A 14,510-nucleotide genomic window follows, 5' to 3' on the forward strand; every position below is an offset into this window, starting at 1 on the left:
GACGGACGCATACCCCAGGAGCCGATGGCGCTCCGCACACTTGGGTCTTAACAACAAATAAGAAAGGAAGACGGAGAAGCAGGAGGCGGAGAGCACGCGGGCAGCGGTGCCCCCCGGCGCGCCCCCCGACAGCCCCGGGACACGCGTGCGCCCGCCTCCCCCTCGGAGGGACCCGTGGGCGGCCGCACCAGGCTCCGCGCCCGGGGCCGGAGCTGCAGATTCCGCAGACGGCGAGACTGGGAGTGACTGCGAGCCTCCGAGAGAAACCCGACAGCCCAGGTGAAATGCGCAATTGCCTTGAAAAACAAACGTCCAAAGCTCGCTAGAAAATGGAAGAGGGACTCTGCTTGGCTCTGCTTGGCGCGGCCGTGAGACTGTGGGGCTTACAGCCCCCGCCGAGCAGGCCCGGCCCCACGCGCCCCCTCCGACGCAATCCCCCAAACCTTTGCGGAAGAAAGAACGCCAACCCCACGCAGACAGACGCGGCGCGGGTGACAGAGAAGGACAAGCGGACTCTGAAATGTGTATGGGAGGGGCGCCCGGGGGCTCCGTCCGTGAAGCCTCTGGCTTCGGCTCAGGTCGTGATCCCGGGGTCCTGGGATCGAGTCCCGCATCAGGGTCTCGGCTCAGTGCGGAACCTGCTTCCCTCTACCTGCCGCCCCGCCTGCTTGGGCTCTCTTTCTCTGTCAAATAATGATAAAATTTTTTAAAAAACAAAGTGCGTGTGGCAGTGTGACAGCCCAGGACAAGCAGCACGAACGCAGAGACAGAACACGGAAGCAGACGGACGCCACGCACGGTCATGAAGCCTCCAGCTAGAGGAACGACATCATCCAGACAGTGTGGTGTCGCCGCCGGAGAGACGTCCCGCCCAGCAGAGCAGAACCGCGTCCGGAAATGCCCCTTCCGCTCACGGTGGCTTGACTTCTGACAAATGTTTCAAATTGATTCCACGGGGGCAAAGGAGAGACTTTCCAATACATGGTTCTGGGTCAGCTGGACACGCACAGAGAAAGAACAAGCCTCAGCTGTTGTCCCAGGCCACCGGCGAACTCAGCTCAGAGTGGGTTACAGACGCGGACCGGAAGGGAAGCTCCCAGGAAGCCTCCAGAAGGGAGCTCTGGAGAGCCTCTCAGCGCTGGGGGGCGCAGGGTCTCTTAGGACATGAGATGCTCCAGAAAAGACAAAACACGTAGGACTTCATAAAAATTAAACCTTTGAACTCCTCTCCTCTGGTGAACGGCAAGTCACAGGTGGGGAAAACGTGTGTGTTCGTATGCATGCGTGTGTACGTGCGTCCGTCCATGCCTGTGGGCCGATGCACACGTGGAGGCGCTCATATGTACACATACACATGTCGGAGGAAGAAACGTACATGGGAACGAGGTAACGATCTGCTACAACTCAGTAATGAGACTCCGGATGAGCCAATTAAAAATCTAGCAAGGACTCAATCACCTTGAGAGAAACGGCCTGTAAGCATCACTCATCCTCAGGAAAATGCAAAATAAATGTGCAAAACAAAACCGTAGGAAGACACCCTGTGCGCCTGTTAGAATGGCACTAGGATTGCCGGGTGCCGGGGGGATGGAACCCCCAGCATGCCCCCGTGCCGTGGGCGGGTCGGTGAACGGCCGCAGCCCCTCGGTGGCTTGGGCTCGGCAACGTCTACTAGAGTGAGCGGCGATCATGGTCCATGATGCAGCCCTTGGGTGTCCACCTCTCCCCACCCAGGCTGAACAGGCCACGTCCACGCAGATACGGGCGCAGACCCTCCCAGCAGCCGCACTGGGAAGAGCCCACACCGATGACGACCCCACAGCTGTCGGCAGGTGCACGGCCCAGACGGGCATCTCCACACCGGGAGCAGCGCTCGGTGGCAGGGAGGGGCCAGCACAGGGAGGCACCGCCCCGGGACCAGCCACCAAGCAACCACGCAAGAGGAAGAAGCCGGGCACATGGGGGGCAGGCGAGGCACAGTCTGTCGGTATGAAACCCCAGAAAACGCACGACTAACCCACAGTGACAGGGAACAGGCCGGGTGAAGAAGAAGGGTCCCCGAGGACCCTGGGGGCTTTCTGGGAGAAGGCGCGCTGGTGTTGGGGACAGCCGTGCCCGCGGTGTGCTGTCCAAGCTCCATGAGCCACACCCATGGGAAGGGTGCATGGTGCTGTGTGCCAGTCACCTGCCGGCAGAGCTGCTCTGTTCTGGGGGTGCATTTCTCTGCGGGGGCGCCCACCCCGTGCTGATCGCGGTCTTTGATCCGTGACCCAGTGGGACCCATGAACCCCAGGTTACACTTGAGCCTGTGGCTGGACGAGGACACACCCGGCGAAGGGAGAAAGCTCCCAAGTCCACAGTTGGAGACAAGTGGCTAAGCCTTGAACAGCCGGTCCATGGACACTTCTCGCTCCCTGGGGGGCCACGGCCCCACGCCAGGTCAGCACGCAGTAGACTCCTCTGCGGCCCAAGCCACTCGGCCGGCATCCAGCAGCCTGGCTGGGGACAGACACGGGGCTGCAGCCCCCCACCCCCCACCTTGAGGCCCTGCTGACTCCCAGCGTCCAGAGTCTCCGCCCAGAGCAGGATGTGGTCACTGTTCCCAGGCGGGCACCAGCCGAGGTGTGATCCCGCGTGCTGCGGTCCCCGGGCTGGCCGTAGACCCAGACATTTTCTGGGTTCCCTGTGGGTCCCAGCCTGCTGTCCTGCCGCGTCCTCTCGTCACGGTTCCGCCGTGGGACGCTACTCTGCAAGCCGGGCCTCTCCCCAAGAGAACCTAGAGCCACACGTGACATGAAAGGCACCTCTCAGCCGTGTTGGTGTCCGGTTCTGTGGCCTTAAGTCCACTTGTGTTGTCCCTCACCACTGTCTCCAGAACTTTCCATCGGCCCCGCACTGACCTCTGTCCCCATGCAGCACTAACCCCCTGCTCCCCTGCCGCAGCCCCTGGCACCCAGCATCCCCCTTCAGTCTCCATGGATCCGACGGCTCTGGACAGCCACGTCAGCGGGTCACAGGGGATGGGTCTTTCTCTGCCTGGTTTGCTGTGCTCGGTGTCATGTCCTCAAGGTCCGTCCCCATGTCAGCAGGAGGCAGAGTTCCTTCCCTCTCATGGCCCAGCGCTACTCCTCGGGCCTCATTCCTGCCCGAGCACGTGCTAGCAGGCCTGTGGCCGCGTCCCCCTCTTGGCTAGAGTCACAGTGTGAACCCAGGGGTGCGGGGTTCTGCTGGGAGTCTCTGCTTCCAGGGCCCGCCGTCTGTGCCCACCAGTGTGTGACACGGAGACTGCTCCGTCTGTCACGGAGGTGCCAGCGGCGGTGACTGCGGCTTTCCCGGCAGCACGTCCCTCCCTCTAGCCACGCACGGGGTCCAGGGGCCATTCCACAGTTTTTGGACAATGACTGTCCCAACGGGCGTAAAAAGATCGAAGAACTTTTTACCCAAAAAATATGCGCCAGGGAATCAAAATGAAGGGGATCCTTGGTTCACGCAGCAGCCCTGTCCACGTAGGGCTCGGACTCGGTGGAGCCGATTTAAGAGGTGGAGCAATAGGCCATGAGAGTCTTCCAAATCCTTGAGTTGCCGGTGGATCCGCGGAGCAATTCTGGGGTTAGGAGGGAGGCGTGAATGGGGTCGGGGGAGGGGGAAGAACTAGGTGAGCAGAGCCTGCCCCCGGCTGCCCTGGGAAGGCAGAGACAACCCGTAAGGCCCAGGAGCGCTGAGCCCAGGGCCGCTCCTCCTGCGCCCGGACCTGAGGCTCAGTGGCGGGCGGGTCCCCACCTCCAGGGAGGGGAGGTGGTGGCCGCCACCAGGCAGGCCAGGGGGCCGCAGGCTGCTCAAGGCCGGGCTGATGCGGGAGCTGGCACCGTGCCCCCCCCTTTAGGACGCGAACCCCAGTGTGGGCCTTCCCACACCGACGACGCACAGGGAGAGGCTGAGGGTTTTCGCCCAAATATTTTATTTAAATATTAAATTAAAAAACATACACCCGCTAATCATTTGGCATACATTTCTCATGTTAACATAAGAAATAAAATAATTAAACCAGTTACAGTAAAAAAACAGACTATGTACATCTCAGATCACGTAGTGCCTAGAACCAGGCGCCCAGCCTGCCCCACGCGTGTGGGGAACTACGGAGCACACGTCGCACACGCCTACACACAAGACGCAGGGACACACGACTCACAGCAAGAAAGGAAATTTCCGAGGAAGTAAAGTGCTTGTCACGGTTCTGAGGCCTTTGATCTGTGGCGTTAGAACAGCGAGGAGTGAACGAGGGGCCGCCTTCGCGGGGGAGTCAGCCGAGCGGCCTCTGCGGACCCCGGAGGCCTGGGCCGGGCTGCGCCGACACCTTCCGGCCCCCTGCCCCCGTCTGCGAGCAGCAGGAGGCTTTGGTGATTTCTCGGTGGCCAGGCACGAGGACGGTCCCTTCCCCGAGGCTGGCGACAGCCACAGGCCAGTAGCAGAGGTGGTGGCGGGGGTGCGGGGGGACCGGCAGCAGCGAGCAGGGCCGACACACGGAGCCGGGCGCGCGGCCCGCGGCCTCTCTGCCACCGGGAGCCCGGGCAGTCTTTGGCTTCTACAAATGCCCACCTTTCCCTGTTAATACTGTAGGTCGTAAGAGCCAAAGTGAGCTGAAGGCACCTGGGTCGGGAAAGGATCGGGGGCGGAGGGGCGCAGGGGGGTGAGGCGGCGGCTGCCGCGGGACGGAGCCGCCGCCCGGGTTCACCGGCAGGGGGGACGCGCCTCGCCTCCCTCCTCCACGCAGACCCGGGGCTCGCGCTCTGTAACGTTACCCGAGAGGACTTAAACCAGGAACACAAAGGTGTAGTAAAAAATATAAAAAATAAGTAGTGTCTATCTGTTTCCCATTTACATACATGTACAACGTCTGCTCTAAAAAAGGAACGAAGCTCGAACAACACAGATCCGACCTCTCCCGCCGCGCTCTTGAACGGGAGCCCGCCCAGCGTGGGGCCTGCAGAAGGCGGGGGACCCCGGATCGCCGGCCGGCCGTGGGCAGGCGGGGCGGCCAGCCGGGACCCGTGCCCGCCAGCCCTGCTCCGTCCGCCCGCCGCACCCCTGCCATGTCGCACGCCCCACCCCCAGCCGGTTGTTCTTTTTGGACCCTGATAATGAAATGCATAAAAACTTAGTTAGCAGCGGAAATAAGACGGGCAGCAGGAAGAAACCTCTCCGGGCCCCTCCAAGGCACGCGGGGGGTTCGAGGCCGCGGGTCCCGGGCTGGAGCCCCAGCCTCCCAGTCACCCACCCACTTCCAGGCTCTTCCTGGGGCTCCTCTGAAGAATCCTGGAAACCCGACGCTCGAGCAGTTGATGAAAGTTCTCATCTAAAATCGGGAACAAACCGTCCTCGGGGCTCTGATTTCAGGGTAGGGAACTCCAGGAATTGGTCGATTACTTTCTCCTGGGCTGGCCAGCAGAGCTTTGCAGAAACGGACGCCTAACGCAGAAAGTTCACAGTTCTCGCTCTGAAGTGTAAATGTGTCGGGAAGTAGAGGATTGTTAACTAAAAAGAAAAGGTACTAAGCACACACAGGCACACACACGATGAACGCGCGGCTCCCTCCGCGGCCCCGCCACCCTCGCCGCCCCTCCCGCCGCCCCCGGCCGCCCGCAGTGGCCCGGCCCGTCCGGCCTAGCCCTGTCCCTCGCGCGCCGCCGCCCGCTTCCCATCTGCCCACCCCAACACACCCCTCAGTTATTATTTTTCTTCAGAAAGTTTCCAGGTCCTACTCAGAGTTACATTTGCTCAGTGCAAAAAAAAATAAAATAAAATAAAACAAACAAAAAATACCAACAAAAAAGCCAAAACACCAAACGTATTGCTTGTTTCGCTTCTAGAAACGTATTGGCTTTGAGTCCGGAACCGTCTTCACATACTCCGAAATTATTGCTTCGAAGGGCCGGCGGCCCGAGCGAACGCGGGGCCCTCACTGCACCAGAACGAACGTGCCCCGCGGGCCCGCGGTCAGGTCCTCCATCTCACAGTCCGCCTGCGGCAGTCCCGTTGCCACAAAGCCAGGGGGCAGCGTGGCCGCGGGATGGGGGGCCGGGGCGCGGCTGATGTGCAGGTGGGTGTCCAGGAGCTGGGCTGCCGAGGCCACCGGGGAGCCCCCAGCTTGCAGGAGGTGGGCCGGCAGCAGCGGGCCGGGCCCCAGCCCCAGCTCTTTCTGGAGTCCCGACACGAGGAGGGCGCCGTCGCACGGGGCGAGGACCAGCGGGGCCGGGGGCAGCTGGGGGGCCGGCGGGCAGCTGGGCGGGCCTGCCAGGTGGTGCTGCAGCTGGAGCAACCTGGAGGGGCACGAGGGGGTGGGGAGAGGGACCGGGTCACGGCCGCCCTGTCCGCTGAGCTGAACAGCAAGTCCTGCCGCCCAGCCGGGCGCACGCGCTCCCGGGGCTCCCCGCCGCCGCGCCTCCGGCTGGAGCTGCTCCCCATGCACCGCGCTGTGCGTGACTAATCCCCTGAGCAATTCCTGACATTTCCATTCTGCGTCTGGCTTTCACAGCAGCTGAGATGCCAACCAGACGTGACATTCTTAGTCACGGCCCCCCCATCCCCCAGCTTACAGGCGGGCCTCACAGTGAGGGTACCTGACGGCTCCCCACCTCCGCCACCCTCTGCAGAGAACAAGGCCCGACCTCGCAGCCCTCCCCAGGCTGGGGGCGGTGCGCTCATCGGATTGCACGGACAAGGGGACCAGCTCGAGAGATAGGGTCACACAAGAGACCCGGCTGCCCGGGAGTGCTCCCGCGGGGACCGTGACGGGCGTCAAGTGCGCATACCTCTGCTGGTGCAGGACCTCTTCCAGCAGGCTCCGGCTCTCCCGGTTGCTGGCCCCGCTGCCGTGCAGGCCCGGGCTCTGCGCAGGCAGCTGGAAGGCGCTCAGGCCGCCCCTGGAGGCACGGCTGGAGCAGGAGGGCAGGCACACCTGGCGAGCCAGCCCCTTGATCTTGTTCAGGCCCAGGAGCCCTTTGGTCCTCCCGTTCTTCCTCAGCTGCTGCCGGAAGGCTTTCAGCCCTGGGGGGAGGGCGGACGACCAGGATGGTCAGCGGGTCTCCTCCCCAAGGCCGGCGAGGGGTTTGCAGACCGCGGGGAGGCAGAGGGAGGGACCCAGCACAAATGTGAAGGGACAGATGGATGGCCTGCCTTCCTGCCACGATTACGGGTACCCTCTGGTTACCTGGCTGCTTCTCGCTACAGCCCCTCCTGGGGCACAGGTACAAGTCTGGGGCAGATGAGCCTCTGGGGAAGGAGGGCAGGAGCACAGCCTTGGGACAAGGGAGGGACCCCGTGGGAGCCACCCTCTCCAAACTAGGAGGGACTGGGCATCGACGTGTCTACTGCGCTTTTCAGACCAGCCACCAGAAGACTGGGGGAGCTTGTCCCTGAAGAGCAGGACATCTAGAATCTGGGAGCTCTGCCACTGGGCCGGGCCCAGGGAAATGCTGGGGACATGACTTCTGCCCCAGGACAAAGCAGTGCCCTTCATGGCCACAGAGCATCTACTGGGAAGGGGAAGTGTGCACAAAAGCAGAAGTCACCTTGAGTGAGCGAGGTGTCCGACGCCCTCCGGCCTTCCTGAAAGCTGATGGGGAGCAGCGTGACCCCTCCTGGGGCTCCCTGAGCCTGCAGCACTGGGGTGGCAGACTGGGCCCCCAGGAGCGGGGAGACCAGTCTGAGAGGGGAACAGGGGCCCACCAGCCCCTGCGCGTCCAGGCGTCCACTGAGCCCCGCCAGGCCGTCACCCACTGAGGTCAGGCAGCTGTCGGAGCTGGTGCCTTCCGACGGGCTCGCGGCGGAGGACGAGATGACTATACCTGAGGAAGGAGCATGCACTCTTGAGGGGGCCCTGAGGCTCCCGAGGCCAGAAGCAGACCCCCGGGATCCAACCATTCTCACTGGAAATCACAAGTGGCCATGGCTCTGGGAGAGGAACAGGCAGGGACACCTTCTCCGTGCCTGGCGCAGCCTCTCCCAGGCCTGTGGGTGCCCATGCAGCCTGGGGACGGGGCGGGCAGCCATACCTGCCGCCACATGTCTACCCTCAGCCGTGCTAGAGGGGCCCACAACGGCCAGAGGCTATCGGAGTTTGGGAGCCGTGACAATGGCCGGCCACCACAAGTGAGCAGTGGCCCCTGCAGCTGACTCGGGGTGGGGCGGTTCCCATGAGGTCACCCTCCATCCAGGAGGACCTGCCCTCCCAGCCCCCAGGGGCAGCTAAACCCCACAGTCCTGCCACCAGAGGGCCACGTGCAGTCTTGTGGCATCATCTGCATGGCCCAGGGGGGGCAGAGGCGGTCAAACAAGTGACCAATCTGGACGTGTGTCATCAGAAACCAACAAGAAACGTTCACTTCACATTGGTGGGTCAGAGCCTCAACCGTCAACCCACCACCCAGGCCGCACTCCAGGACCGTGTCCCTGGCCCGCGGGGACACTTACACGGAGGGGCGCACGGGGAGAAGCAGGTGGAGACCTCGGCCAGCGTATGCCTGCGGCCCGTGCCGCCGGACAGGGGCTTCTGGGCCTCCCGCTCCTCCTCCAGGCCTGGGCCTTGCCTGACTTCCTCTCCGACGGGCGTGTCCAGCAGGCCGCTGGGGGAGACGGAGCGATGCCGGAACACTCCGTTGCAGTTGGCGTCCAGGGGGAAAAGCCAGGGCTGCGAGAGGACAGACACAGACCAGTAACGCCAGGGCTCCGTGGGGCCTGGCGGGGGGGGGGGGGGGCGTCGCTACGGCTGGGAGAACCCCTTCCCCGACGGCTGCCCGGTGAAGGTCACACACCTGGAGGGAGCTGAGGGGGTCACAGTCCGTGTCGGCCTGCAAGACAGACTGCCCCAAGGCCTGGGGCTGTGGGCACAGCAGGGAGGATTGGAAAGAGTCGCCCGAGAGGCCTTCCTGAAGCACCTGTGGGCAGGCAGAGGACAGACACCATCAGGCAGGCGGCTCTGGGGACCGTCACCAGCAGTGTCACGAGGAAGACCCCACCAGCTCTGCTGTGGGCCTCACAGACATCAGTCACTCGCTGACCGGGCTTAGGACACAGGCACCCTCCTCTCCGGGGCCACGCTGCACGGGGTGACCGGGAGGTGGGGACAGGCCAGATCGGGGACGGTTAAGGAAAAAGTGGCCGTGGGGCGGTGCCTGACCCTCAGCAGAGGTGGCCACACAGGAACCCACCCCCCACACCCACGCCTAACTGGCCGGAGATGTGGCCCGGGGGCCAGTGCGCTCAGCGTCTGGCTCCCGGGCCCGTCCAGGCAAGGGATTTCTGGCAGGGGCAGGGCGCACCATCCAGGGCAAAGCCCGCGAAGGGGCCGGGTCCCCCACCTCACAGCTGCTGAGGTCCGAGCTCCTGGGCCTTTGTGGCCGGGCGGGGCTGGGCCGGGCCGCGGGCGGGGTGGGCCGGTGGTCCTTCAGCCGCTCCAGAAGGAGATAATAAATCGCAGCGAAGTGGTTGTAACTGCTGTTCCGCAGGGACTGGGGGCGGAGAGGAGCGGGGTCGGAGCGGGCGTCAGGACTCGGGGTGGGGGGGGGGGCAGGGCGGGGCTGGGGAGCGGGGCTGGGGCCCTGGACACTGCTCCCAGGGTTATTCTTGGGTGGCCCAGAAGGTCCTCTAGAGGAGCAGACAGCTGGCCCTTAAATTAGCCCAGGTTCCTGTTTTAACTCGATGGGCGAGCGCCCGCTTCTCGCAGGGAGTGCGTCCCCGTCGGGGCACCCGTGGGGCCGGGGCGGGCTGGGTGCTCACCTCCACGGTGCGCTGCCGGTCGATGCCGAGGCTGTGCATCACGCCCAGCACCTGCTCGTCGTAGCCGAGCGTGGGGAAGGCCGGGCAGGGGGGCCGCGGCACGGAGGGCTCGGCCTGCATCCAGCGGTGCTGGCGGATCTGGGCGATGGTGATGCGCTTGGCGGGGTCCACCACCAGCATGCGGCGGATCAGGGTCTCGCAGTCTGGGGGCGAAGGGGACCCGCTGAGCCCGGGGCAGGAGCCACCTGCGGGCATGTACCCACCACCTCTCACCCGGTACCCACCGCAGCCCTTCTGGGGACCAGAGTCCCTTCCTGAGGGCACATGGCCAGGGACGTGGTCTGCTCGCCGGCCAGACAGAGGAAGACTTAAATTCCAGTGACTGGGCCAGCATCCCCAGTGCTGGGGCCGGCGGGGGACCCGACACCAGCAGAGCCCAGGCACCCACATCCCCATAAGTAGGGCACGGGAAAACGCCCAGTGGGCTGGGTCTCTCCCACGCAGCCGACCTGTACACCCGACGCAGGGACCCGGGGCTGACCCGTACACCTGACGGCACACTCTGGCCCAGTCAGGCGGCAATTCGGGCGAACAGTTCCTCCTCCCTCTCCAAAACTCTCTTCCCGGGGGGCCCGAGAAGCCCCGCAGCAGGCTGGCGGCGGCGCCTACCTTGAGACATGAAGAAGGGGATGCGGAAGCGGCCCTCCAGGACCCGCTGGCGCAGAGCCGGCAGGTTGGGCCCGTCGAAGGGGAGCGAGCCGCAGACCAGGACGTAGAGCACGACACCCAGGCTCTGCGAAGGATCACAGGCTGCCCGTCAGCGCCCGCGCCCCGGGCTCCATAGCCATTCCCAAGAGCCCCGGGGGCCCCGCACGCCGCACACGCGGGCTCCTACCCAGATGTCCAGCTGGGGGCCTTCGTACTCCTTCCCCTCGAAGACCTCTGGGGCCGCGTACGGGGGGCTCCCACACCACGTGGACAGGGGTTCTCCCGACTTGTAGAAATTCCCGAACCCGAAATCTGAGGAACAAGAACACGGGCGGTGAAGTCACGGTAGACACATCAGGGCCCGGGTTCTGCAGCTGTGTGTGCGAGCGGCCCGGGGGCCCTGGGCGGTGGGCACCCCTCCCCGCCCCCACGAGGCGGCCGGGCCTGGGCTCCCTTGCCTGCCAGCTTGATGTCCATGCTGCCGTCCAGCAGCAGGTTCTCCGTCTTGAGGTCCCGGTGCACGATGTGGTGGCTGTGGCAGTACTCCACGGCCGACAGAATCTGCCAGAACTTCTTGCGCGCTTCATTCTCGCTGAGGTGCCCGTTGGAAGTCAAATAATCTGAGGAGTGACAGCCCAAAGCTAGAGCGCGACACCCCGAAGCCGGCCGCCCTCTGGGGCGCGGCGAAAGAGCGCCGCAGGAGCTCGGGAGGGGCAGCCCCAGAGGCTGCAGGGGCGGCTGGGGCCAAGTTCCCAGGTCTGTTTCCACCAGAGACCAAAAGAGGCGTGGCTTACCGAACATTTCTCCATTCTTTGCGAACTCGGTGACGATATAAAGCATATCCTTTGTTTCCATAACCTAGAAACACAAAGACCTAACGTTTAACCCCACGGAAAGGGAACAGACCCGTGGAGTAAACGGACCACTGGGACCCGTGTCACTTGTTAACCTTCCCAGGACGAGTGCATCCAGTATGTTTAAGAAGAAAGAGAAAACACACACTTCTGCGTTAAAGGAACAGAGACAGGGGTTCCTACGCAAAACAAGAATTTAAAACATGGGAGTGGAATTCTGCACCAGCCCGCCTAGCCGGCTGCGCCAGAACCCGCCCGTATCACAGCGCCGGCCCCGCTGCCTCGCCGCCCCGAGGCCTCGGCCCTGGACACCAGGACGCCGGGAGAGAACCGCTGTGGCTTTCCGCCCGGAGCCTGGCCCGCAGCCGCTGAGCTCACCCGGACGCCGATACCCGCTTCCCACCTGCCTCACTGACTTGGTAACTTAGGGGCTGACCGGAGGTGCTGCCAGGTGAGAAACAGACCGCTCTTTGTACGAGACCCACTCGGGCCGTGGGAACAGCAACAGCCAAGGTCAAATACACCCGCCAGATTCACATACTGATCCAAGAACTCGATCTCACTCTGAAAACCAATGTTTAAGAGGCTTTCAGAAACAAGGTAGAATTTAAATCTGTGGCACGGTAAGAAGAAGCAACGTGTGTCCCTCTATTTTAAAATATTTCGGAGAGAGACACACACAGAGACAACACATTCTTACAGAAGCAGGCTTTTTTAAAGCTCAAAATATAGTTGTTTCTTAAAAAAGATGCTTTAAAGACAACTGCTTTCAGCCGTAAATCTAACAAGAAAGGGGAGGCGGTGCCGGCCAGGAAGTTGTAACCGTCCCAGCCCTCGGTGTGTGTAGCCATCGCGAGTGAGAAGCCCGCGGTTTATCCCTCCCTCAATTCAAGAGACAAGAGAAAGAACGAAGACTGAACATGTTCTGAGGTTTAGAAATGCTCAAGGCAAGAGGGAAGTGTCTCCCCACGGTTGCGGGCCTGGCACAGCCGGAGGAGAATCACACCGGTGTCAGACCTCGAGGAAGGACAGGCGCGGCCGTCCCACGGGAGCCGCTGCCCTCCGAGCCGCTCAGCCACCAAACACCCCCCACACCCCCGGAAAGGACGGTGAACTCCAGGGACGCGGGCCGTGCGCCCTCTAACCGGGCTGCTCCACACACTGGGCTGGCCGGGGGACAGGAAGCCCAGGAAGGTGTGGCCTGGCTCATCCCTCCGGCAAAGTCAAAAACAGGGCTCATCCCCCTCCTGCGGAAACAGGCCAGGCACATTTCTCAGGCACTGACATCAGGGACCATGAGGAAACTTCTTATCAGAGCAGCACGACTTGGAGATGACACAGAAACAAAGCCCAGGCCAGCGTGGACAGTGACGGGCGCCCTGCTCTTAATGACTCTGAGTAAACGGTCATTTCGGGGAACACAAGCCCAATGACGCGGCTTCCGTGGGGTAATTTTCTATTCTAATTCCCTCTCCTACCACACTGTACACCCAGCCTTGCCAACTGCATGGGCACACGCGCACCCCGTGCCACATTCATCTCAGAGTCACAGGCCTTCACGAGAATCACCGAGAGGACCTGACGCCCAGCCCAGCTGGATGGAACATTGAGCATCTGCACAGAACTTCTTCTGCAAGCCGACGGCCCCTCGTTTGCACAAGCCGGCAGCTGACTCCAAGGCAGCTTCGCTTTGCTGTCCTAATTAAATCAACGCTTAGATCCCAAAGACATAATTTCTTCGTTTCAACACGATAACAAACATCAAGTCAGAAAACACACCAATGGGCGGCCAGGGTGAGGTGTGTTCCCAACGTGGATTCGATAGCAAGTTCCCTGTTTCGCCAGGGCAAAAGCATTTCCCTCTCTCCTTTTGTGGTGGGAGAGTTTAAAGGGGAAGACGGATGGTCACTGCTGCCTTTGCAAAGGTAAATTTACAAGAAGTAGTAAGAGCAGCCGGTTTTCAACGTTAACAATTATCTGCAAAAGCAGACAGCGTCTCGTTTCCCTAAAATCTGTCCTTCTCCACGAAACACTTGACTTGCGGCAGTACACAGATCGAGCGGTCTGTTTTCATAGTAACATCTGAGCTCTACGCATCTAAAACGGGAACGAATGCCAACACTAAGTAACATTTCGATGAAGCAAACTTCCCATTATGATCCAAAAGCCAGAAAAATAATTGAAAATACATCTGAAGACCTCACAAGAACCAGTTTCCCGTACACACACCCCTCCCCTCCCTGACTGCCACAAAGACCCAAAGAGGGGCAAAATCCGGAAACTGCAGGCTTCTTGCGGAGAACACCACCCTTGCGGGGACCCACAGGAAAAGGCGAACTTGAGCCCTTACCTGGTACAGCTTTATGATGTGAGGGTGATTCAGAAGCTTCATGATCTGAACCTCACGGTAGATCTTCTCCAGGTTGCTGGAATCTAATCGGGTCTTATCAATTATTTTTATTGCAACCTATGGTTTAAAAAAAAGAAAAAGATAGTCTGTTTAAAAAACACACGTTTTGCTTACACACTGTTTTCTACAGCTTCATTTCTAAAACACTTTACAGCCCCAAAACATCACAAAAAGTTGGAGGGAAAAATAAGCAGTGACGGTCAGCGGAACCTAAGCCAGTCCGCGGGCAGACGGTGCGCCACGTCGGGGCGCTCCCCCGCTCCGCCGGCCCCGAGAGCCGCACGGACTGCTCGGGATCGCGACATGCAGCGTTTTCTCTTCCCCGGACCGAGAACCGTCAGCGCGGGGCCGGCCCGCGGTGGACAGGGCTCCCCCGCCCCGCACCCCTGGGGGGAGCCCCGGCGGGGCCGCCGCACGCACCTGGGTCTTGGTGACTCGATGGCGGGCCAGCTTCACCACCGCGAAGTTGCCCTTGCCCAGCGTCCGCTCCACGTCGTAGAAGCCCACGCGGAGGGGCTTCTGCTGGCCCTGGCCGGGGCCGGCGGGGGCCGCGCTCAGCTCGGACATGATCACCATGGCTCCGCGCCGCACCTGCGGGCCGCCGGGAGCGCGCTCAGCGCCGGCCGCCCCGACCCGCCCGGCCCCGCGCCCCGCTGCCCCCGCGCCCCGCCGCCCCCGCGCGCTGCTCCGACCCAACCTCCTCACCCCGCCGGGCGCGCACCCGCTCCCGCGCCCGCCCCGCCGCCCGGGGCCGCTGCGCCCGG

The 14,510-nt window shown here is 62.4% G+C and overlaps 1 protein-coding gene across 1 annotated transcript; it reads right to left on the reverse strand.

The window, feature by feature from the left end:
* Positions 1-3,941: 3,941 nt before the first annotated feature.
* Positions 3,942-14,362, reverse strand: SIK1 (salt inducible kinase 1). The gene is made up of 13 exons (XM_059392443.1): positions 14,167-14,362; positions 13,687-13,803; positions 11,277-11,340; positions 10,941-11,102; positions 10,670-10,794; positions 10,444-10,567; positions 9,775-9,977; positions 9,357-9,506; positions 8,811-8,933; positions 8,470-8,686; positions 7,569-7,844; positions 6,810-7,044; positions 3,942-6,317 (listed from the first exon to the last, which is right to left on the reverse strand). The coding sequence occupies exons 1-13, from the start codon at positions 14,320-14,322 to the stop codon at positions 5,957-5,959; spliced, it is 2,313 nt and encodes a 770-aa protein (XP_059248426.1). The 5' UTR covers positions 14,323-14,362; the 3' UTR covers positions 3,942-5,956.
* Between the last annotated feature and the right edge of the window lie 148 nt (positions 14,363-14,510).

Source organism: Mustela nigripes, chromosome 2, assembly GCF_022355385.1.
Source record: "Mustela nigripes isolate SB6536 chromosome 2, MUSNIG.SB6536, whole genome shotgun sequence".
NCBI lineage: Eukaryota > Metazoa > Chordata > Mammalia > Carnivora > Mustelidae > Mustela > Mustela nigripes.